The 24,882-nt window shown below is 43.0% G+C and overlaps 4 protein-coding genes across 6 annotated transcripts; 3 read left to right on the top strand and 1 right to left on the bottom strand.

Moving 5' to 3' along the window:
* LOC8076562 lies at positions 730-4,884 on the top strand. The gene is made up of 9 exons (XM_021464782.1): positions 730-1,232; positions 1,350-1,629; positions 1,728-1,829; positions 1,915-1,997; positions 2,114-2,230; positions 2,822-2,924; positions 3,006-3,687; positions 3,975-4,153; positions 4,249-4,884. The coding sequence occupies exons 1-9, from the start codon at positions 862-864 to the stop codon at positions 4,339-4,341; spliced, it is 2,010 nt and encodes a 669-aa protein (XP_021320457.1). The 5' UTR covers positions 730-861; the 3' UTR covers positions 4,342-4,884.
* LOC110436954 (monodehydroascorbate reductase 5, mitochondrial) lies at positions 5,147-9,850 on the top strand. 3 transcript variants are annotated; one of them, XM_021464784.1, is made up of 17 exons: positions 5,147-5,425; positions 5,522-5,714; positions 5,820-5,919; positions 6,127-6,204; positions 6,494-6,565; positions 6,649-6,767; positions 7,017-7,101; positions 7,233-7,322; positions 7,428-7,529; positions 7,613-7,702; positions 8,082-8,162; positions 8,524-8,595; positions 8,673-8,767; positions 8,844-8,932; positions 9,034-9,096; positions 9,182-9,225; positions 9,380-9,850. In XM_021464784.1, the coding sequence occupies exons 1-17, from the start codon at positions 5,416-5,418 to the stop codon at positions 9,509-9,511; spliced, it is 1,515 nt and encodes a 504-aa protein (XP_021320459.1). In that variant the 5' UTR covers positions 5,147-5,415; the 3' UTR covers positions 9,512-9,850. The 3 variants fall into 3 exon arrangements, with proteins under 3 accessions (XP_021320459.1, XP_021320460.1, XP_021320458.1); XM_021464785.1 differs by having other exon boundaries at positions 5,158-5,425; positions 5,519-5,714; positions 9,401-9,771; XM_021464783.1 differs by having other exon boundaries at positions 5,160-5,425; positions 5,519-5,714.
* LOC8067827 (aquaporin NIP3-3) lies at positions 10,002-12,131 on the top strand. The gene is made up of 3 exons (XM_002444997.2): positions 10,002-11,358; positions 11,451-11,512; positions 11,606-12,131. Exons 1-3 carry the CDS (start codon positions 10,675-10,677, stop codon positions 11,751-11,753), a joined length of 894 nt encoding a protein of 297 aa, XP_002445042.1. The 5' UTR covers positions 10,002-10,674; the 3' UTR covers positions 11,754-12,131.
* LOC8067826 lies at positions 14,010-16,536 on the bottom strand. Its single transcript, XM_002443804.2, has 2 exons — positions 16,129-16,536; positions 14,010-15,999 (listed from the first exon to the last, which is right to left on the bottom strand). Exons 1-2 carry the CDS (start codon positions 16,495-16,497, stop codon positions 14,248-14,250), a joined length of 2,121 nt encoding a protein of 706 aa, XP_002443849.1. The 5' UTR covers positions 16,498-16,536; the 3' UTR covers positions 14,010-14,247.

Raw genomic sequence — 24,882 nt, 5'->3', positions numbered from 1 at the left:
CCATTTGTAACTGTTGAGGTCCTAATATTGACATGAGAGAATCAGACAACTACCTTTTTTTTTACCTTTTGGTTATGAGGGCTCACGAAGGAGGCAGAAAATTTTCAACAAAATTCATGCATTTTAAGTGGTTTCTCGTTGAAATCTACTCTTTCCATTTTAAATTTTAGCTGCTCTGGTTTTTAGTTTTTATGTATGTATCTTGTTTTAATAAAGAAAGCTTTTGTTAAATTTTAAGAACTTCACATCAAGATGATACAAAAATTTAAAAGCACTTCCGCCCTTTTGTCCAAGGCCTTGTTTAGTTCCGAATTTTTTTGGAAAATCGACACTGTAGCATTTTTGTTTGTATTTGACAAATATTATCCAATTATGGACTAATTAAGTTCAAAAAATTTGTCTCGTTAATTCTGACCAAACTGTACAATTAGTTTTTATTTTTGTCTATATTTAATACTTCATGCATGCGTCTAAAGTTTCGATGTGATAGAAAATGTGAAAATTTTTGCAAAATTTTCTGGAAACTAAACAAGGCCTAAACAAGCATACAACCAACAAAAAAGAGTAACACAACACATTCTAGACATAGTATATTTTAGGCATAGTATAGATTTAAATACATGTCTTTTTTTTACTATGTATTTTCCAAATTCAAATTATAACTCATCTTAGTTTTTTTATAAAAAAATTACTATATATTCAGACCTGATATAAATTTAAATGCATGTTTTATTATATGTTTACACATGGTGTAAATTTAAAATGTATAATGAAATTTTATATTAAAAAAAATAGAATGACTTGTAATTTGAAACGACCCAAGTAACATTGTAGCAAAGTTTCCTAGTTTCGAATTGATTGATGGGCATCCGGGTTAATTTCTTTTCAAAATCAGAATTTATATATGAACACAAATCTTCCCACCTGCGCGGAAAGGGCACGAAATCCGCCCCATGCCCGCCACGAAATCTCCACTGTATTTTGAAAATTCGTGAAATCGCGCGAAACCAAAGCGGGATTAGCTCTCGTCTTATCTTTTCCCCCCAAATCCAACCACATTTGAGGAGAGGCCAGCCCAGCCACTCCCCGTCGGATGCCGCCGCCGCTGCCATGACCGTCGCCGCCGCCGCCGCATGGCCGGTCTGCACCATCTGCTACGAGGATCTCCGCCCGCTCTCCGACCAGCACCTCCACTGCCTCCCCGCCTGCGGCCACGTCTTCCACGCCCTCTGGTCCGTCTCCTCTCCCCCTCTCCCTCTCCGTTCCATTTCTCTTCAATCTCGCCTGGATCCAGCAATGGCCGGCTAACTCGGGCGCCTTCTTGGTCGGTTGGTCCTTGATGTCCGCAGCCTGGAGCAATGGCTGGAGTACTGCCCCGGCGGCAAGAAGAAGCGCACCTGCCCCATCTGCAAGCAGGCCTGCGGCGCCGCGCACCCGCCGACTCGCCTCTACTTCAGTTCCACCGGCACGTGTCCGACCCAGGCCTGCCCCTCGTCCCCGGGAAACGCCTCCGGGGGCGCCGACCCGGCGGCGCTCGCAGCCGAGGTCGCCCGGCTGGAGCACAAGGCGGCGTCCCTCGGCAAGGTGGTCGAGGAGCAGCGCGAGACCATCGACGATCTCAAGTCCCAGGCTAGCACATCCTCATCTCCTTTCCCGATCTGTGAACTGCATTGAGTGGCGCGCTGATTTCATTTGCTGATGGTTTGTTGGTGGTGGTTTCGGGCCAGGCTGCCTTGTTTAGGGAGCAGATGGAGAGGGGAGGCTTTTTGCTGCAAGCCGCGAAGAAGGAAAAAGAGTCTCTCCAGATGCTGCTCAGTGTGAAAACAGAGGTAATTGGTGCATCTGTGGGTGATTTGGTGCCTCTGGTTGTTTGTCCAGCCATGGATTAGTGGATTACTAGTCTCTTCGTTGTAGGAGTTGTCGAGGAAGACATCAGAGTGTGGGAGGTTGCAGGAGAAGAGCCTTGCATTAGCCAAAGAGCTTGCGGCGCTGAAGCTGTATGGAACTTTTTTTTACCTGAAACTGAAAGATGCAATGACTTGTGTGAGAAATTGCTTCGCTGTTGTTTCTTGTTTATGGGAATTGACTTTTGTTTTGATGTCTTCTTCGGTAGGTCGGCAGACATGAACCTTCAGGAGGAAGAAATCCTTAAGTTGGCTTCACTTGGTAACCATGGAAACCTGCAGAATGCTGTTGATGTTTTAAAGAGATCGCTTGCTATGCGGAACAAGTATGCTAATCTTCTTCATATCCTTATCAGGAAACAATTTGCTCATGTTTAGTCAGCGGTGAGCGTTAGTGAACTGCATTATACTACTTGTTACAGTAGACCCAGCTATAACTGAAAGACACACTTAACTAGGACTCTTAAATAGGTTTACCTGCAAATGTTCACTTGTAAATTGCAAAGTGTAGCCAATTGGATGCATAGTTTCTATCTTTTATGGTGCCATGAGGTTCTCAAACTAGATCATAGTAGTTTCAACTGTCAAATTGAAATGTCTAAGGTACTTAGAAGAATTCTTGTGCAGTTCTGGTCCTGGATAAAATTTCATATCCAATGGTCCAGCTCTATCATTTTTAAATATTGTGAAGAAGCAAAGAACATACTGAACTTCGCTATTTGTTGAGACCACATTTTTAACAGCTGGAAGATGAACCACATTGTTTACTACATGAAGTGGATTCATTGGTCATTGGTACAGCTGAAATATTGCTCAAGATGATGCTAGATAAAGAAAAAAAGAGAACTACCCTTGAACATATTGTAGTAGGCAGTAGCGCAACCTTGGATTGCTTCAGTGACGTATTCTTTCTTTAGGAGCTACAAGGAATTGATGGTCCAATGTAATGTTTTGGGAAGATCGGAGTCTCGCATGCAGCAGAAGCTTGAGAAGGCCAAAGAGCTTATAAAGAAGTTAAGGGTAAGCTCAGCCTCATATATAAACTTATGGTTCAATGTACAAATTCATGTGAGTGATCTTTGTCAGTGTGAACAAATACAGGCAAGGGTACTGGAACTTGAGAAGGAATTAGAAGATAAAGAAAATAGTTTGTTAAGGGACTTGAGATCTTCAAAGAAATTTAAAGCAGACCATATAAAATCTGGGAATGTCACAGCTAATAATGCTTTCACTAGTTCAAGTCCTGGATATGAAAATCAAACAAACAACCTCGATGAAGTGATGCAGGATCCGTGCAACGACAAGACTCTTGACCGGTTAAATCCTGAAGCTAAGAGGGATCTGAATGCCAAAGACAACCTGGTCAACAAGAATGCAGATGTGATAGACCTAGAAGCCAATGCTTCTGTTTTTGGAGGTGAACAGAAGGCTCAATATTCTGCTAAGCCATTTGGGACTGATGATAGAACATTGAATTCTGAAAACAAGTCTAATCTTTGTCAAAATGATGACCAACAGTCCATGGCGTTTGAATGCACAACCACACATGTAGCAGAAGGAGGGCGCTTCCTCAAACACCAAGAAGCAACTGTAAAATCAACCTTTATGGCGAACATTAGGGCCAAACTGCATATTCCTCAGGAGAGTCCTTCCGTGAGAACTAACTTGACAAGTTCAACATGGGAGAGTGAAACACTGACAATTGATGGAATCTCCAAACAAGCAACTAGGCTGGCATCTGGCACTGGACCTCAGCAGATTCACAACATCAATTCTCTTTCTGGTGAGTTATTTTGCTGTTCTGGCAAATATTTTTTGCATTCAAGTTGCATAAAGTGGACCTAGGATTTTACGTACTGTCCCTCCATTCTAATTGCAAAAAAATAACAAACACAAGTTTCTCTAAATCCAACTAAAAACTGACATTGTAATTGGATCCTGATTGTCCACGTGTTTTAGAGTTTAGGGATTACTAAGAAATTGCGGATATCTTCTAAATGCCATCTCTACCTGCTCCTGCCCACTAAAATTATACTACTTACAAAGCAACTGTATTTCATCTATGATCAGATGATTTCCAAGCACCAGGGATTCCTGGCATGGATGGAGCAAGAAAAGGCATTGGCAAATGGTGCAAGGGCTCAACAGCTCCTGGTTCTGCAAGTGGAAACAGAGGCAGTCTGATAGCTGTGGGACCAGATGGTCGAGGAGGGAAGGTCAAAATCCTGAGGGACCTTGGCCGATCTCAGGTTAGTTGAGTGAGGTCTTCCCACGTGTTTTCCTTGTTAGATAAAATCAATTTGATCTCTAACAACTAACCCCTATGCGTGTTATTTTTCTGCAGGATAGCAAGTCTCAAGCGTTGTGGCCCAAGGCACCGAAGGTTGGAAACAAAGGTGGCCAGTCTCAGATCCATCACTTCTTTGGCAAGAGATGATCCTACTACTGAAGTATACATGCCTCTGGTGTGGAAGAGTATCTGTTGTTATGCATGGAGCCTCGGTAGCTGATCCCAAATCTTGCAGGGGTATATAGGCTGACAGCTCTGGGCCTGAGATCATAGAACCTTCCCACAATCTTTCTTGCCAGAAACCTGAATCTATCTTGATCCCATGTGCACTGTGTCGGTATGTAATGCATGCTGTTGAACAACTGAACATGTATCTGTATGTCATGCTTGAGCTGGTCTGCGGCAGCAGAAGAGGAAAACCAGTGTTGGTCACTGAATGAAGGCTAGAAGAGTTTGATGGTAGGTACTGGAAGGTGGTGTGAACTTGGGATCTCTGGAGAACCTACACAGCAGCTGTGTTGGATCTAATTCTCCAATCATAATAGGACACGGAACATCTATGACTCTTCTAGTTTATTTTATATCCGAAACTAGTACAAGTGTTATGCTTCTGGAGTCCCTGAAAATGATGTTTAATGGACAGCTACACCAGCTGCGGTCTTTTTCCTCAAAGATGTGCACTTTCTTTGAGCCATGTTGTACTAGTCAGCTCCTCAAAAATTAATTGAACCCCATGATGGCAGGTGAACCTTGCATAATGCCTATATACACACATGCACTAGGTCTCTTAAACCAGGTGTTAAGCACTGCTAATTTGGTGTTCAGGACCTGATTGGAACACATGGAAATTCATTCAATATTCTGAACAGAGGGGGTTTAAGGTGTAAATTTGTAATTTCTACTTTCTAAGAGGCCTTAAATCGAAAAGAGAAGAAATTGCAAGTGCAGTGCCTCTGCCTCCTTCCTCCCCCCCCCCTCTTCTCTGTTCATCCCCACCTCGCCGCCGGGCCGGGGTGGTCGGTCGTCTTGTCACGTCCGTCCCTTGGCCTCTCGCAGCGGCCAGCGGCCAGCGGCCCTCCGCCCCCTCCAAATCGCAGAGAAATCCCTCGCGTTTAAACAATTCCCTGATCCAACTCCCCCGTCTCCTCCTACTCGCCTGACGACGCCTCCTTCCGTCCGTCCTCTATAAGGGCGCCGCCGAGGAGAGAGAGAGAGCGAGCGATGACTTCAGGTTCTTCCCCCGCGCAGCTTCGTGTAATTGCATTTAGGCCCCTCTGACACTCACTGCCGTCCCCTCGGCGCCGTTTCTTGGAGGTGGCCGCAGCAGCTCTCCGGCAGAAGGCGGCGCAGATGGCTTCCGCGGCGGCTCAGTGCTTCAGCTACTCCTCGTCACCGGCCACGTGGGCTATGCGGCAGCGCGGCGGCGGCGGTGCCGGTGCCGGTGCCGGCGTGCTTCGGCTCTCGTCCCGGCGGACCTTCTCGGTCTCCGCGGCGGCCGGGTTCGACAACCAGAACCGCGAGTGGGTGCCCTGTTTCTCTTCAATCCTCTGAAATAGAAGAGAGCTGTTCAAAAGGTAAAAAGGAATGATCATGGATGGTTTGGTTGGCGGATCGCTGGACTGCAGGTATGTGATCGTCGGCGGAGGGAACGCCGCGGGGTACGCCGCCAGGACGTTCGTCGAGCACGGCATGGCTGATGGCCGCCTCTGCATCGTCTCCAAGGAGGTATTGAGTGCTTGCTCTGTTTCAGTAGATGCTCTTTGCGTGTTACTTTGTACAAATGATTTGGGTCCTTTTCTTCATTGTGCCATGGTGTTGTTTGTTTCTCATTGGTGCAATGCAATCTATTGCAAAGTTCTGTTAACATTTTGATTTGAACTTTCGAAGGCTATCTGGTCATGTTTGATCGTAATGGTGTTTGTTTTCATGCAGCCAGTTCCACCATACGAACGGCCAGCCTTGACCAAAGGCTATCTTTTTCCTCCGGACAAGAAACCGGCCCGCCTACCTGTAAGTACACCAACAAATTTACAATGGCAGGCAAAACTGAATCATGATAGCCAGGTTTAGGACTGCTGAGTTGCTAGTCAATGCAGTATCTTACATTCTTCTCAAAATGTACAAAAGATCAGCTTGTTCATGTTAGTTTATTTGGCCTTTATTACGATCTGCTTCAGTAATTAGAATGTTGAATCAAACTTTTAAGGAAGCGTTTTCATATAGTCTGTTGCTCACTTCATCAATTAGAATTTAGAGCTGTACAAACAGGCTCACAGTCTTAATCTTTTTCTTGTGGTAGGGTTTCCATACATGTGTTGGATCTGGTGGACAGCGACAGACTGCTGAATGGTACAAGGAGAATGGTATAGAGGTAGTGATGATGTTAGCATTTGTGTTTTATGTGCTGTGTTACTGTTGCATTTTTATCTTACGCTATTTGTCCTTTTGCTATAGGTGCTGTATGAGGATCCAGTTGTAGCATTTGATGGCAAAACACAAACCTTAAAAACTTCATCAGGGAAAATTCTGAAATATGGCTCACTTATTATTTCTACTGGATGTGAAGCTTCAAGGTATACAACAACACTTATGTGATTGATGTGCATTTAAATGTCTGGAAAACCAGATTTCTTCTGTCCTTATCATGATGTCCATTTTTATTAAATTTTCTCTCCTGAGATTTAAGACAATCTTATATGCTAATCCAGTGAAATTCCTGTTAGGTTGTGCGTACGAATTGGATGCACAAACTTTGTCCACTCACATTGTTACAATGAATCTCAACATTATGTTCTTCTAATACCAAAAATCCTTTCTTTCAGATTACCTGAGAAAATTGGAGGCACATTACCTGGAGTTCACTACATACGGGATGTTGCTGATGCTGATTCTCTAGTATCCTCATTGGTATGTTCAGTAGATTAATGTAGTAATTATCATCATTCCTCACCCATCAGAGTTAATGTTATATCATTTGACAATCTCGCCTCTTTGATATTTACAAGTGATTCTTTTTTTCCTTTGCTTATTTTTTGTAGGGAAGTGCAAAGAAGGTGGTGGTTATTGGTGGGGGCTATATTGGCATGGAGGTAGCTGCAGCAGCTTGTGGCTGGAATCTTGACACAACTGTAAGGAGATACCTTTGTTCTTGTTCAGTTTGATATGCTGAAGCTTTGACATCTCAATATATGCTAAAAAAGCCACTTCTCTAATTAAGGCTGCTACATGAATAGATTATATTCCCAGAGGACCACATTATGCCAAGATTATTTACACCCTCCCTTGCTAAGAAGTATGAGGAACTGTATCAGCAAAATGGTGTCAAATTCATAAAGGTAATTGTTGCATCAATTATTTGAGTTCATTTATCAGTCTTGTTTCAGTCAATTTGAGTATGAGCATCTTTATTGGTAACCAGGGGGCTCTTATCGACAAACTTGAAGCTGGCTCTGATGGAAGGGTGTCTTCTGCAGTACTTAAGGATGGATCTGTAGTTGAAGCTGATACAGTTATGCTATTTATTTCCTTCTAATGGTTCATGCAGTAGTACTATACAACTCAAATTATTAATTTTCCTGCCAGATAAATTTCAATGTTATATTCATCTTTTTGATCCACCTCTCCGCTATCAAATAGGGAGAACCAATGCTCTTCGTAGACACAAAATCTTCAACAGTTTGTAATACTTATAGACTCAATTTGATAGATTTGTTCACTCAATATTCAATACAAGTGTAGTTCAGTAGTTGATTGATCTACTCATTTACTAGGTTTGACATATGTTTAGTATACACTATGTTTCATTAAACATAAAGCCCATAAAGTCAAAAAGAAGACAAACAAACATATGATATTCTTGTTGTTTTAACAAGATACTATAAGTGCAGGTAATTGTTGGTATAGGAGCAAAACCAGTTGTCAGCCCCTTTGAAGCTGTTGGAGTCAGCGCTGAAGTTGGTGGAATAGAGGTTTGTTTCCATGCTAAAGTTAATTAGGCTTATTAAATCTACTGCTCTGCATACGAAAGTTTCTATGGAACTTTTTCCTTTCCTTTTCTTTTGTTTTCTACCTGAGATACTGATGGGATTAATTTGGATTAGCAGCAAACAACTATAAAACACCTCAAATTGGATCACATTTTTAAGTTACATCTTACCCTTATCAATTTATTGGTTTATAGCTGTCTCATTGTCATCCTTGTTGGATGTGTGCTGCTTCATTGTATGATGAATTTTAATTTCGATAATTACTTGCTCAAGTGTTTGGCATCCTGTAAATCAATTGTGATTTATTCTTGGTCAAGAGAGCTAATTCAGTATATTTTTGTAGGTTGATTCCCTGTTCAGAACTAGTGTACCTGGCATCTTTGCAATTGGAGATGTAGCAGCCTTTCCCCTGAAGGTTGGTATATGTTTTTTTTTATCTTTTGAGGCAAAGTTGGATCCCAGAATATGATATTTTGTCCAAACTCATTGCAGATGTACGATAGAGTTGCTCGAGTGGAACATGTGGATCATGCTCGGAAATCTGCACACCACTGTGTAGAAACTCTCCTAACATCCCAGACAAAAGCGTAAGTTTATGGCTGTCAAGTGTACTCAGTTAGTTTAGCTCCTAGTGCTTCTTTTGATTCACCGTGTTGGATGCAGGTATGACTACCTTCCATATTTCTATTCAAGAGTTTTTGAGTATGAAGGAAGTGCGAGGAAAATTTGGTGGCAGTTTTATGGTGATAACGGTACGAGTACCATGACAGCCATTTTCTACATTACAAGTTGGTCCTTGTGATTCATCATGTGTACTCATGATATTAATGCCTTTAATTTGTGCTCTGAGCAGTTGGCGAAGCAGTTGAAGTAGGGAGCTTTGATCCAAAGATTGCAACTTTCTGGATTGACTCTGGTAATCAGTAGTTTGGAATACATTTTTGATTCTTCTCAGTTGTACTTAAACATAGTATGACTTTTCTGCCTTGACAAAACTGTAGATAGTCGACTGAAGGGTGTTTTCCTTGAGAGTGGAACCTCAGAGGTAAATGCACTTGACACCACCTGTCTTGAACAAGACATTGCAAATCTAGGACAGTTCTGTATCTGTTGAACTTAGTACCAAGTTATACGAAACGTTAAGTATGAGAGCATGTAATGTTCCACATGTTCATGATGAGCTTCCTGCATTCTTTCAGGAATTCTCGCTTCTTCCGCAGCTCGCTAAATCTCAGCCTGTTGTCGACAAGTCTAAGCTCCAGGCCGCAACTTCTGTTGAAAATGCATTAGAGATTGCAAGAAGCTCACTCCAGTCCAGCGCTTCGGTTTAGTTCTCAAAATCTAGTACTTCTTGAACCTGAGACTGTGCGCTGCTCGAACTTTTCAAAGCGTCAAGATCACATCAACAATAAAGCACAATTCCATAGCATTAGTTTCCACTTGAGGCTGTGCACCTGCGTCGGCCATTTCTGGCTTCAAATAAACTTGATTGCCCTTTGAGGGGTTGATGAGGATGATAGGATGAAGACTTTATGCTACTTTTTCTTGATGCTCTACTGATCAATCATACATATATGCTTGCTTCTCGATATATAGTTTGTTTAGTACTCCATCCTTTCCAAATCATAAGACGTTGACACTTCATATTCATTGTTTTTATTGTGTATCTAGACATAATGTATATTTAAGTGCAGTGGCAGACCCAACACTAGGGCCACTAGGGCTATGGCCCTAGTCTTAGCCCTTAATTGCATTAGATAAATTATCATTTTTTCTACAGTCAAGCACAATTAGTGCATATGTCTAATGCAATGGCCCTAGTCGTTAGCCAATCCTGGGTCCGCCCTTGTCCAAGTGCATAACAAGCTATGTATCTAGAAAAGACAAAATATCCTGTAATTTGGAATGCGGGGAGTACGTAGTAAACTGAGAATGAGGTCACTCATCTTATCTATGGATCTTTGGAAGTGTACGCCTCTTATGCCCATGAAGCTTAGGCTACGTTCTTGTCTTGGTAATTGTCTATTTGAGCATTTGTCTTGCCAAAAATTCCTGGGAATATGCATGGCAATGACTTGCATCGTCACACCGTACCTGACGGAGAGCTCTGTCCCAGGGCCAAATGACAAATAAAACAGTCAGTAACTTATCTATGGCTTCTTGCTGATACATACAGTTCACTCTTGCTCTCATCACATATTCCTCGTCATATTCTCCTAAGGGCACAATAACTCCAATGCAACACAACATTCAAATTAATAGATATTCTCCAATTTTTTGGCTTGACATGCTGTGTGCACACTTATATAAGACTAGGAGTAGCTGATAGCTTTGCAATATCACTCAACACATGTGTGTGCATAGATCATAGGAAACTTTGTTTTAGTTACTAAACTATATGCATATATATAGGTTAGTAGAAATTAAGGTATAAAGAGAGATCAGTTATAGTATGTTAGAGAGATGTCTCTGGAGCTGAGGTGAAAACTGAGAAATGGCTGACCAAACCACAGTGAGCGTTGAAGAGCAGAGGCAGGTGGCCATCAGCGTGTTGTGCTCGACGCCAAGTGAGCGGAGCCTCGCCGTCGCCGTCGCCGCCGGCGGCAGCGCCTCGACCCCGAGATCCAACACCAGCAAACAGCTGGTGCCGCTGGACTCCCTGCAGAAACTGATGCTCAAGTCGCCGCCGCAGGCTGACGTGGTGGAAGACGACGAGCAAACGCAGCTGGTGCCGCTGGCGAAGAAGGTGGCGGCGGAGTTCATCGGCACGTTCATCCTCATGTTCGCGGTGGTGTCCACCATCGTGGCGGACGCGCAGCACGGCGGCGGCGCGGAGGGCCTGGTGGGCGTGGCGGCGTCGGCGGGGCTGGCGGTGGTGGCCGTGGTGCTCGCCGTCGTGCACGTCTCCGGGTCGCACCTGAACCCGGCCGTGAGCCTGGCCATGGCCGTGTTCGGCCACCTCCCGCGCGCGCACGTGCTCCCCTACGCCGCCGCGCAGACCATGGGGTCCCTCGCCGCCACGTTCCTCGCCAAGGCCATGTACCGCCCCGCCGACCCCGCCGTCATGGCGACCGTGCCCCGCGCCGGCGTCGGCGCCGCCCAGGCCTTCTTCCTCGAGCTCGTGCTCACCTTCGTGCTCGTGTTCGTCATCACCGCCGTCGCCACCGACCCGACCTCGGCAAGTGCACCGGCCGTGCGCCGCCGCCGTAGGTAGATATTATGGATCTTGTGCCAAAATTTGACGAAAATTGTTTTGTTGATCTTGCACAGAGCAAAGAGCTGGTGGCCATCGCGATCGCGGCGGCGATAATGATGAACGCTCTCATCGGAGGGTAAGTGTAGTGCAGCTGGTAGAGATGGACACACATGAACTGGTGCTCCGATCCGATGAAACGCTGAGCGAGTGTGCATGCTGTGCTGTGCAGGCCGTCGACGGGGCCGTCGATGAACCCGGCGCGGACGATCGCGGCGGCGCTGGCGACGGGGAAGTACAAGGACATCTGGGTCTACCTGCTGGCGCCGCCGCTGGGGGCCATTGCAGGAGCTGCCACCTACACCCTCATCAAGCCCTGATCCATCGCGTCCGGCGTCCGCGTGATGCAAATAGCAAGAACATTATTGGCGCTAATTAAAATGCCAAGGTTTTAAAATTTAATGACGAGGGCAAGGGAGGAGGAGGGATTCATAAGCTAGCTATATATGCATGCCAGAAATGATTACAAAATTTTACACATTTTTTTTGTACAAATACTAATGTTTACGAATGCAAAGGTTTATTGGGACGCACGGATATCCACTTAGTCCACATGTTCTATAGTGAATTTGGATGAATATGAGCGTATTCAAACAAGGCGTAAAGGATGGTAAGACTTTTTATAGGACATCATAATTATGAAACATACTTAGCATATCTTGTGTAATATATGTTTTTTTAGGAAATCTTGTGTAATATATGAGCAATGTATTTTTCACACATGAAGATTTTTTTGATACACTAGCAACAATCACTTTAATCCATGTGTGTTAAAGTGGATTAGATTGGGGTGAAAATTAGTTATTTTTTACATCATAATCCACCTCAGTAAATGTGTTTGAGGTGGATAAATAAGGCCGAACGCAAATTCACCGTGAAAAATCCGGCCTCATTTCATCTGTGCCTTCTCTAATATACTTTTGTCAACTAAAGACAAATGATCTTGGGTGTCTTCCCTAGTTCATCTTTGACCCGCCTCCAAGAATTACATAGCGCTTATAAAAGCTAATAATGAGCTTGGATGAATGACAAGCTAAGGACTGATTTCTCATTTCACCTAATTATTAAGACCATTGATTTGATCTTGAGGACTCTAAATCTAGTGTGCAGTCATACAAATTATAAGCTCTAGCCATATTTCCTTGTAGAGGTGCAACCATGAATACCTAGATCTTGACGTACATCCGTGTGGCAATGGGTAGCATAAAAGTGTGTTTGGTTTTTTTTATATCTGTGGACGGGAGATTGTGATCTATATTTTAAATGTGTTTGGTTCACAGGCAAGCTGGATAGGGTAGCCACTCGAGAGAATATTCCCTTATGCTAGATGAGCTACCACCAAAAAAACGACCGCATGAGCGCATCCAAATTTTTGAAATTTTGGTTATTAGTAAATAAATCATTACTTAGCAAGTATAATGGCAAGATTAGATTTGATAAATAGTGCACGATTTGTATTATAATTCAGCAAACAATCTGCAATAGCTCACGGACACTCTGATGGAAGTTGGGGTATTCTCACAGTTTCCTAAGGGACAAGCTCTATAATTCAGATGCTCTCCGGCGGTGACCATAGACACTCCACCAAATTATAATATGTGAGATACAAAATATAAGCTTACGTGCATAAATGCAATGAGATGATGCACCATAATTACATTTCACAAGTAGGACGTGCTCAAAGGAAGCTAACAAAACAAATTTCATAATTTTTGGACACCTAGAGATTAAGTTATGCATTTTGTAAATTAAAACACATTAATTTAAGTCAAAATTAAAATATATTTTTTGGATTCAAATTTATGTTTAGATAATAGATAATATTCTAAGTAACAAAATAAAACTCGTTTTACAATATTTGGAGTTCAAATGAATTCTATGAATTTTACGTATTTGGGTTGTGCTGCTGTGCGGTTTATTATCGGACACTCCGCCAAATGTGACGGACTATCCGCCAACTCAAGGCTGCTCTCGGACCTCTGCCAAAATGACGAACAGCAGCACTGCAAAGATGTCTAGACTGATTCCTGGGGCTCCCGGACTCCAAATCAAGTGTGGTCTGTTTCTATGGCTTTATAGTGATGTAGAGAAGCTTCTACATGTGATGAATATGTATGCATAGAGTGTGGTGAACTCGAGCTCCTCATCCACCATGGGAGACTATGGAGCTCAATGGGATTGGGGAATAAAGATGGGGAAGATGGATTGCGACGTCGGGGAAGTGCTCCTCAGCTCCCTTCGTCTCTCCCCTCAAGCGGCAGTGATGGGAGCAACTGTGACCGGCGACAGGGGCAGAAACCATGCTTCATTCGGAGAAACAAACAGGCATGCCTTGGAGCTTAGCTGTATGATATATGATCTATTGTCTATTCTATATGCTTTGTCCAATTTTTTGCAATACCTCTAAAGAGCTTAGCTGCTGCTATCTGGCTATAACCTATAGCTGTGCATAGCTGTTGGAGGGTTAATCCTTGAACATTGACTAGGTGGCAATCATTTTTATCCAAAGAAAACAAATCAATGTGTCCCGGATATCGACTATCGACTATGTTACGAGTCAGTTGGTCGCTCAGTCAGACATCCAAAAGAACACAAAAAGTCGTCATCACATCATATTTAAAAGAACAAACCTATACAAGAATTACAGACAACTGACTCAAATCAAGAAAAGGCTGAAAGTTTTGACTGTTCAAACTGCAAAATCAACTATTGAGATCCGAAACAAAATGACCAGATATGGAATGGTACAGGCACGCTGCAGTTAGCGTGTGTGATCGAAAGGAATATACAAACCAAGAAGACATGACATGGCTCTTATGGTGAGACAACAACCTTGATCTCAGGGACTCGTGAAGCTGATGTAGAAGCAGCATCTTCTTCTTGTTCTAGTTGCCCAGTGACTTGAGAACCCAATGGAGTGGTAGCAATCTCTTCGTCCTTTGCTGGAACCATGCCTTGTGGAGTCGACGAGCCAGCAGTAGCTTGGTTGTTTGCAGCTTCTTCTACTCTTTGTTTTGCAATTTTCACTCTCTCCTCATTGGAAAGCCGAAGCTGCACCCTCTGCTGCCTCTCGGCATATGTCTCCAGTCCTGCGTGCGACATCAGAAGCGTTACGTAGGAGAGGTACTCCCCACCAGAGCCTAGGCTCTTGGCATGCAGATAACCCCTGCATCTACCAGCAGAAAAACAGAGCATCTCAATCCATACGCCTTTGATTATTTCCCACATCTTCTTCTCTTCACTTAGCCGCATCAACTGTTGAGCTAGAACCCATGAGTCTCGAATTATTCCTTTTGCTGACTCTGCCTTACCAATTATCTTTTGAGTGAGTTCTTTTTCGTCCAACATCGATACATCATGACCTCGGAGGATGGCCTCAAGTTCATCATAAGCATCTGTGAATAAATTCCTTCTGCTGCCAGGCAACAACATCTCAGGATTAGCAAACAACAGATGGATCATGTAGTTTGAGATTTGTCTACACATCCTGGCACATTCAGAATCATGAGATGTCATGTCCTCACTATAGAAGCAAAAATCTGTAGCCACATGCCAGAGAACAATGCTCTCGTCGAAGGGCTTCTCTATACTCCACCCAAGGATTTCTTCGCTTCCACTACCCTCAAGTGCCCACTGGCCTCTACTGTCAGTGAATCTCCAGTAACTCTCAATATTTGTTATATGATTCACCCATCCAGACTTAGCATGTTCACAAACTAACATTGTAATATCTTTGGACGAGTGACAAGGCTTGAGGCTAAAATATGTGTATAGCAAACCTTTGTATTGAAAGAATTCCGCGATGCCCATTAGTCTTGCATGCTTTCTGTTCCAAGCTAGCAATCCTACAAGACTACGTTGAGCAACCCCATGTGACCATTCTTTGAAATGAATTGCTTGTGTGATGAAAGACAAGAGCTCCAAAAGGTATGTGATGTATAGTAATATAAATGTAACCTTGATGTCGCTTCTCCTATATGCTTGTTTTTGGCTGGCGTGGAAGAAGGCGATGGGCACAATCGGCAACAGTGGATAAAATATGAACATATTCAAGCCAGAACATATATTACTACAATCAGGTGTAGTTCTATTCTTATCATCCCATTGAGATAACTTGCTATAGATAAGATCGAAAGTGTTGGAGAGCCCTTGACTTAGAGCCTTATAAGTGGTTCCACTGTCCAGTAACCAGAAGGATTTCATGCGAGCCAAACGGTCATGATACACATATGCATAGTCGACAAATAGCTTGTCAGGTATAGAGAGTTCCTCCAAGAATTTTTTCTGTTCATCAGACTCCAATCTTGGGGGATCTTGGTTACATTGCACAAAGCTCCTTGCTTCTTGTATGTACTCCTCAAGCTCCAATTCTCTTCTTGTACTTTCTGACCATGGAGCAGGATGGAAAGTGCTGGCTATGGTATTAAAGCTAGCCCTCTTCAGAGCCAAGGGCTTACCAAAGCATTTGAAAACACCAATGACGAAAAGCAGAATTGCTGCAGCTAGTAACCTCTTATCAGCAGAGGATGACCATGACTTGCAAAACACATAGATGGCCACGGTGACCTGAGGAGGATGTTCATCCAAAATAACTAATCAGAGCTACAGGGGCTTTTGTTTGTAGTATCCCAAAGATTGAGTTGTGTAAATTTGGGGGAAAAATGGCATAGGAATTATCTCTGTTTTTTTACTGACCTGAGACACAGTAGTTAGAAGGTGACGGCTCCATAGTTCGTTGTCTTCGATGTTGTAAGCAGATATGTTGATCCGCCCACCAAGGTGCCAGAGCAAGATAGGGGCCCATAACACTTCTAGGACATGGCTGCCATTTGTAGAACTGTACTGCAGCTTTCTTTGTCTATTAAAGAGGATTGCAAGGGCATATATAGCAAGAGCGTCGCCGCCTAGGTAGGCCAGCCAGATGCTGAATCTGAACAAGGGCCTGCTATGCTTCTTACGGGCACTGGCAAATAAGGCGAGGTAGCACTGAACGCCAAGGCTGCCTAAGACAAGGATGCATAGCTGCAACTCTTGCCACCATTGCACCACGCTCGAGAGGACCATTTGCTGCTAGCTCAATCGCTTAATCTTTCAGTTTCACTCTTTTTGGTCTGTGTGTGGTTCGGTACTGTCATCGTCCTAGGCTAAATATCCCAAAGTATGCGTGGAGTTAGCAACTTAGCATCGATCCCAAGTTGAACTTACTGGGACAAGGCAGGCCGCCAGAATAATCCTCTTATTAATTCAAGAACCAAGCAAGGAACAAGGGACCTGAATATCATCACGTTCTCTCAACAAAGAGGTTTCTGGTTGCTGAAGCAACGGACCTCAAAGTCCTAGTTAGTTTATGTTATGTCTGCTGAAAACCTCAATTTAGGCTGAAAACATCAATGTTTGGATCCAAGCATATTCACAACTAGTTAGCTGCTAATAATTACTTGTGAATGGAGCACTTCATTAAAAAAATATTTTGTTCACATAAAAAAAATTACGGTGTGTCTAATACAATTTTACGCTATAAATAAACTTACAAACAACTCTAGAAATTAATAATTTATTTAGAAAACAGGAAGCATATACACTTTATATATACAAAAGGAGTGGTTAGACATATTCATCCCCCACAGGGGCTATGCCTTGGGGAGTCAATGAGCCAACAGTAGCTTGGTTGTTTGCACCTTCTTGTATTCTTTGTTTTGCAATTTTCACTCTCTCCTCTTTGGGAAGACGAAGCTGCACCCTCTGTTGCCTCTCCGCATATGTCTCCAGACCTGCGTGCGACATCAGAAGCGATACGTAGGAGAGGTACTCCCCACCAGAGCCTAGGCTCTTGGCATGCAGGTAACCCCTGCATCTACCAGCAGAAAAGCAGAGCATCTCAATCCAAACGTCTTTGATTACTTCCCACATCTTGTTGATCTCATCACCTAATCGCATCAACTCTTGAGCTAGAACCCATGAGTCTCGAATAAAACCTTCTGGTAACTCTGCCTTGTTAACTATCCTTAGTGTAACTCCTCTTTCGTCCAGCAGTGATAGATCATCACCTTGGAGGATGACCTCGAGTTCATCATAAGCAACTGTGAACAAATTCCTTCTGCTGCCGGGCAACAACATCTCAGGATTAGAAAACAATAGATGCATCATGTAGTTGGAGACTTGTCTACACATCCTGGCACACTCAAAGTCAGGAGATGTGCCCTTCATATGGAAGAAAAATTCTGTAGCCACATGCCAGAGAATGATGCTCTCATCGAAGGGCTTCTCTATACTCCACAGAAGGATTTCTTCACCGCCGTTGCGCTCAAGTGACCACTGGCCTCGGCTGTCGCAGAACCTCCAATAGCTCTCAATATCTGTTATATCACTCATCCATCCAGCCTTAACATGTTCATAAACCAACATTGTAATGTCTTTGGACGACTGACAGCTCCAGCCAAAATATGTGTCAAGCAGACCTTTGCACTGAAAGAATTCTGCGATGCCCATTAGCCTTGCGTGCCTTCTGTTACGAGCTAGCAATCCTATAAGACTATGTTGAGCGATCCCATGTGACCATTCTCTGTAAGAAGCCATCAGTGTGAAGAAAGACACGAGCTCCAAGAAGTATGTGATGTACAGTAATATAAATGTAACCTTGATGTCGCTTCCCCTATAAGCCTTTTTGTGGCTGCTGTGGAAGAGGCCGATGGGCACGATCGGCAACAGTAGATTAAGCAGAACTATAAGGCCAGATAAGGTATTGCCACATCTAGGCGTGATTCTGTTTTTATCATTCCCTTGAATGTCCTTGGTATAAACAAGATTAAAAGTTTCAGATAACCCCATACAGATGGCCTCGTAGGTGGCTTCCTTTCCAATCAACCAAAAGGATTTCAAAGTAGTGAGACGGTCTTCAAAGACATATGCATAGTCTACAAATAATTTGTCTGGCATAGAGAGTTGCTCCAAGTGTGATGATTGGCTATCAGAATCCATTGCTGGGGGATTTTTGTTGATCCCTTGCACAAATCTCCGTGCTTCTTGTATGTACTCTTCAAGCTCAACTTCTCTTTTTGCAGTTTTTGTCCTTGGGGCAGGACGGAAAGTAGTGACTACACTATTAAAGCTAGCCCTCTTGAGAGCCGATGGCTTATTGAAGCATTTGAAAATACCAATGATGAAAAGCAGAATTGCTGCAGCTAGCAACCTCTTGTCAGCAGGGGATGACCATGACTTGCAAAACACGTAGACGACCACAGTGACCTGAGGAGTTTCACCCAAATGATATTAGAGCTGGAGGAGCTTTTGTAGAATCCCTACGAGCAATAAATTTGCAACAAACATTATCCTAATATTACTAATTGGAGGCTTCTCCACAAGACACGCTAGAAAAATATATAAATTCTCACTATAATCAGTAACATAAAGTAAGTGAATGGTCAAATTAAGTGTAATCTAGGAGGGGCCGTGTCATTCTAACTTGTGCCAGATGAAATGGACCATAGGGAGTAAAATCTAACCAAGCGAGAGCACGCGCGGGTCAATGGACTAGTATGTATGACATGAGTATCATCTTTAATTGTGTACTGTTTTCTGACCTGAGACAATGCAGTTAGAATGTGACGCCTCCATAGTTCGTTGTCTTCGATGTTGTAGGCATATATGCTGAACTGTCCACCGAGGTGCATCAGCAAGACAGGGGCCCATAACACCTCTAGGTCACGGCTCTCATTTTTTACATCCCTACTGCTGCAATTTACAGGCTCGTGCTGTGACTTTCTCTGGCGATTGAAGAGCGTGGCGAGGGCATAGATGGCTAGAGCGTCTCCGCCTAGGTACGCTAGCCAGATGAGCAATCTGTGCAAGGGCCAGATCTGCTTCTTACGACAACTGGCAAATAACGCGAGGTAGAACTGAACACCGAGGCTGCCCAAGGCAAGGATGCGCAGCTGCCACTCCTCCCACCATTGCACAGCACTTGACAGGCCCATTGCATGCCAATGCACGCTCTGGCCTCGTTACAGGCAGATTTGTCTGTGCTGTGCACTACAGGAAAGCCGAGCTTTGCCGAGTGTTAAATGCTTTGCCGAGTGCCAAAAGTCGGACACTCGGCAAAGAGCCTCTTTGCCGAGTGCCGCGCTCGGCAAAGCAAGGCTCTCGGCAAAGAGCCTCTTTGCCGAGTGCCAAACACTCGGCAAAGCCCGGCCCTCGGCAAATATGGTCTTTGCCGAGTGTCGGACACTCGGCAAAGCAAGACACTCGGCAAACGGTGACGGTGGTACACACAGTTAGTCTTTGCCGAGTGCCAGAAGTTTGACACTCGGCATAGATGGTCTTTGCCGAGTGCCAGAAGTTTGACACTCGGCAAAGAAATTTTTTTTTTGGTTTTTTGTCTCCAAATTTTTTCTACTAACTTTAAACTTGATTTTGAAGCCTAATTTAAAATTTAGCACAATTCTCAATAAATTTCCTATATATATTTAATTTATATCGCTTAAACGTATTTCTTCCGAAAATGCAATATTGAACTACAAGTGCATCGAATCATAGAATTAGTTGATTGGAAAAATGATATTCACAATACTTATTATAGTTTGAGACCATTTCCAGGAGCACGCTCGAAATTTCGAACGTCTTATACAAGAAATATGACGATAAAATTGCGGCAGAAATGCATTTTAATTATATAAATTACAAATAAAGTCCGAAAATCTTAAAACCTGGCAACATGTCTTTACATCACATGTAGATGCTATGATAAAAATTAGAGAACGTTTCCCAAAAGTTGTCACGTACGTTAGTTATAAACCTACACCTCTCGCATGTGATCATATGTGAAATGAACTAAGAGGTATAGGTTTATAACAATCGTATGTGACAACTTTCGCGAAATGATCTCAAAAATTTATCGTAACATTCTCATGTGATGTCAAGTCGTGTCGCTAGGTTTTATGATTTTTGGACTTCATTTTTAATTTGTATAATTAAAATGCATTTCTCTCATAATTTTCTCGCCATATTTTGTGTATAAGATTTTCGAAATTATGGACGTGCTTCTAGAAATGGCCTCAAACTATAACGAGTATCCTGAATATAATTTTTCCAATTATCGAATCCTATAATTCGATGCATCTGTAGTTCAATATTGTATTTTTAGGAAAAATACATTTAAGCGAAATAAATTAAATATATATAGGAAATTTATTTAGAATCGTGAAAAATTTTAACATACACATCAAAATAAAGTGTAAAGTAAGTACAAAAAGTTTGGAGACAAAAAAAAATAATAAAAAAAAATCTTTGCCGAGTGCCGAATTTGGCTCTCGGCAAAGACTATCTGTGCCCCGAGTGCCATAACTACGGCTCTCCTCGCCCCAGCCCCGCCCCTCCCTGCTGCCAGCCGCACCGTTGGGCCACGGCCGCGCCGTCCCGCAGCCCCGCGCCGTCCCACCCCAGCCCCGCCCCTCCCGGCCGGCAGACTGAGGAGATGAGCAGCGACGCCAGCGCCAGTAGCTTTGGCTGCTCGGATTCGATGGGAAGGAACGGCACGGTGGCGGCTGCTGGGAGCTCCCAGAGCCTGGCGCTCTCGATGAGCACGGGCTCGCACCTGTCGATGGTTGTGGCCGGCGGCGGCGCCAGCGGAGCGGCCTCGGAGAGCACGTAGTCGGAGAACAAGCGACCGAGCGGCGCCATGGATTCGCCCGGCAGCGCGGTAGAAGCCGTCCCGAGGAAGTCCATCGATACGTTGTTGTTCTGGATTCGTTTGTGTCTTCGATACATTTTGTTATTGTTCTGGATTCGTTCGTTTCAAATTGGTCTAGTACTCTAGAGTTATTTATTTAGAGGTAACTATCATCTGAGAACATAGCATTAGCATGACCTTTTTCTAAATTTCTAGTACTACTCTGGCAAAATACAATGGCCTTGTTGAGCGATCAGTCCATCGAGAACATAAAACTATCATCAGAGATATATGCTAATGCAACCTTTGGAAACAGTGGCCATGCTATTTTTCTTTTTAATTTTCTGTAGTAGTTCATATGATACTTAGAAGTAAGGTGACTAATTCTAAATTAAAGTATACCATTTTTGTTTACTAAGAAGTGGGTGCAATATGTACTGATGTATTTTTCATGCGTGCTGTGATGACAGCATCATATGCCACTGATCACATGGGCGATTAATTGAGAACTCAGTATATATGCATGTACAATTCATGGCTAGTTGTGGAATGGTTAAGTATTATATTACTCTTAGTTCTTGAATGCATTTTTTTTGCCAAAATTTTATTGTTGCAGATAAGCAGCTATGAAAAAGAGCTAGAGGAAATGAAACATATGACTAGACAGGAGTATATTGCATACCTAAGAAGGTAGTATTTTGATGCTTTTATCATCATTCTCAATGTTTCACTTTCATAGATGATTTGGCTAACAGTAATATGATCCTATACATTCAGAAATAGCAGTGGATTTTCTCGTGGTGCGTCAAAATATCGTCGAGTAACTAGGTAACTAAACTTCACACAAGTAGTAGGCAATATATGATTTGCGTTCATACAATCAAAATTGTCCATGTTTTTATTTCACATTATCATTAGATGCCTGCTATGTGAAAAGCATAATTACAAGAGATTTATGGAACATGTTTTTATTTTCCTTTTTTTATTATTGAAATAAATGTTGTTTATCGAGCAGACATCATCAGCATGGGAGATGGCAAGCAAGGATAGGGAGAGTTGCAGGAAACAAGGATCTCTACTTGGGCAAATTCAGTAAGCTAGCTGCCTTCTTTTCTTGTTTATTTGTTTGTTTGGAGAACTCAGTGAAGCCTCTAGCACCTATTAAGTGAGTAATGTGACTCATCAAAACCAAATTGCTCGATTAATGGAGATCCTTAAGCTAGTTAATGACTACTCATAGTGTTATATATGTCCCCAAGATCTAGTCATCTCGCTCTGTACTTGTTTAGTCAAATTTCTTGAAATCTTCGTCTCGTAGAACTGAAGATTAGATATTCTATATGTTGCCCTATGGGAGCATAAAATAGTGATCACAGCGGCACCATCTGGCGCGCCGACATGTACGGCAGCGTGATCTCCCAGCTGGCCGAAGCTGGGATGGGCGGCTATGCCTCGTACGGGCACCACGCCTAGCTGACCATCGCGTTCCAGCAGCCGTCGTCGCTCTCTCCACTACCCGTACGGGCAAAGACTTTTTTTTAAAAAAAAATATTTTCTTTGCCGAGTGCATCCAGGCTAGACACTCGGCAAAGAGTGATTCCCAGCTTTGCCGAGTGTCCCCCAGCAGAACACTCGGCAAAGAATTTTTTAAATAAAAAAATTAATTTCTTTGCCGAGTGTCCTGCCTGGAGACACTCGGCAAAGAATTTTTTTAAAAAAATCCCGAATTTCTTTGCCGAGTGCCTCATGGCAGGGCACTCGGCAAAGAATTTTTTAAATAAAAAAATTAATTTCTTTGCCGAGTGTCCTGTCTGGAGACACTCGGCAAAGAATTTTTTAAAAAAATCCCGAATTTCTTTGCCGAGTGCCTCCTGGCTGGGCACTCGGCAAAGAAATTCGGGATTTTTTTTAAAAAAATTCTTTGCCGAGTGCCTTTTTTGGAGACACACGGCAAAGCAACCGTTAGTTTATAATCTGTCATAACGGTAACTTTTCTTTGCCGAATGCCTCCTGGAAGACACTCGGCAAAGCCTTTGCCGAGTGCCCGATAAAAGACACTCGGCAAAGAACCCTTTGCCGACCTAAAATTTGCCGAGAGGCCTTTGCCGAGTGCGGCACTCGGCAAAGCCTTTGCCGAGAGCAATAGTGCCTTTGCCGAGTGCCGCAGGCACTCGGCAAAGCAGCTGTCTCCTGTAGTGGTGCACTGGTTTATGGGCACCATCCAATGACAAATCTATAGTTATATAGTAGTACATGTGAACCCCACGTACATGGACACAGCTTGCTAAAGCAGAATGGTATTACTTGGTGTGGCCACCAAATGGCTCAAGCCAAGTATCAATGCAAAGCTAACCTTTATTGGGACAGGGTCCCCTGCTTGGAATGGATCATCATCACCTTCACTTAATTAAACATATATGCTTCGTTTCTGGAAGGGATCATATAGGGTGACGGCCGGGAATTCTTGAAGGTACATCAAGTAGTCACCATGTCCAGCCTAGCTAGTTACAGGTTCTGATTGAAACGACAAACAAAAAACAGTCCCGACACTTCTCACACCTGTTGTCTTATTAGCTCAAAGATTTGTGTGTCCGTGCATTGCAATGGGAACAACAAATGTTATTCAACTTCTCCCTAAGTGTTGTAGCATGAAAGGATATAATGTTTTGAGTTCAATTACAGTGCACCAATGATGTTATTAAACAAATGTTATTAGGCTCTATTACAGTGCACCAATGATGTCAACAATCATCTAGTGTACTCGTGCCAGCTATTAGAATCAAGTTCGATGGGGTTCTTCACCTCCCCACATGGATAGCCTTTTATTTTTTTCGATTGGCTATTATATAGCCACATTGTGTGGTGTTAGCGAAACTTTGTAATAATTTTGGACTGGAGCCTTTTTCCTTAAAGAGGCCTAAAGCATCAACATCTCTCCATCTACGAGAAAGAATTACTGGCTTCGATTATGGCCATTGACAAATGACGTCCATACCTTCAGAAGCAATCTTTCACAATTAGAACTGGTCACAAATATTTGTGCTTTTTGGAATATTAACACATGTGCTCTGACATGTAGAAATAAGCCATGGCCAAACTAATGGGGTTCTTCACCTCCCACACGGATAGCCTTCTCTTTTTTGATTTGCTATTATATAACCACATTGTATGGAGTTAGCGAAACTTCGTAAAAATTTTGGACTGGAGCCTTGTCCTTAAAGAGGCCTAAAGCATCAACATCTCTCCATCTATGAGAAAGAATTAATGGCTTCGATTATGGCCATTGACAGATGACGTCCATACCTTTAGAAGCAATCTTTCACAATTAGAACCGATCACAAATCTTTGTCCTTTTCGGAATATTGAACATGTGCTCTAACATGTAGAAGAAAGCCATGGCCAAACTAATGGGTCTCCAATTCAGCATCACTTACAAGTACGGCAAAAAAAAATGTGGTGAGTGATGCCCTCTTCTGGGTGGGACACTTTTTTGCTACACATTTGATATCTGAAGTCAAACCTCTCTAGCTCTAAGAAGTTTTGAGTTCATATGCTACTGATCAGGAAGCTCAAAACTTATTGCAGCAGATAGATCTTCATAGTCGCAATGCACAAAACTACTCTCATGCAGCAGGGTCTTAGCAAGCATGGCACCCAAATCTGGACTGGCAACAACTTAGCCTTTCGAACAAAACCCATCCATGCTTTCCATGCCATTAGTGGGTTCCAGGGTTCAACTGACATATTTAAGGCTCAAAAGGTTGTATTCTTGGAAATGGCTCAAA

The sequence above is a fragment of the Sorghum bicolor genome, chromosome 7, assembly GCF_000003195.3.
Source record: "Sorghum bicolor cultivar BTx623 chromosome 7, Sorghum_bicolor_NCBIv3, whole genome shotgun sequence".
NCBI lineage: Eukaryota > Viridiplantae > Streptophyta > Magnoliopsida > Poales > Poaceae > Sorghum > Sorghum bicolor.
Note: the sequence above shows the minus strand (reverse complement) of the source record. Positions and strands in the feature narration are given on the sequence as shown.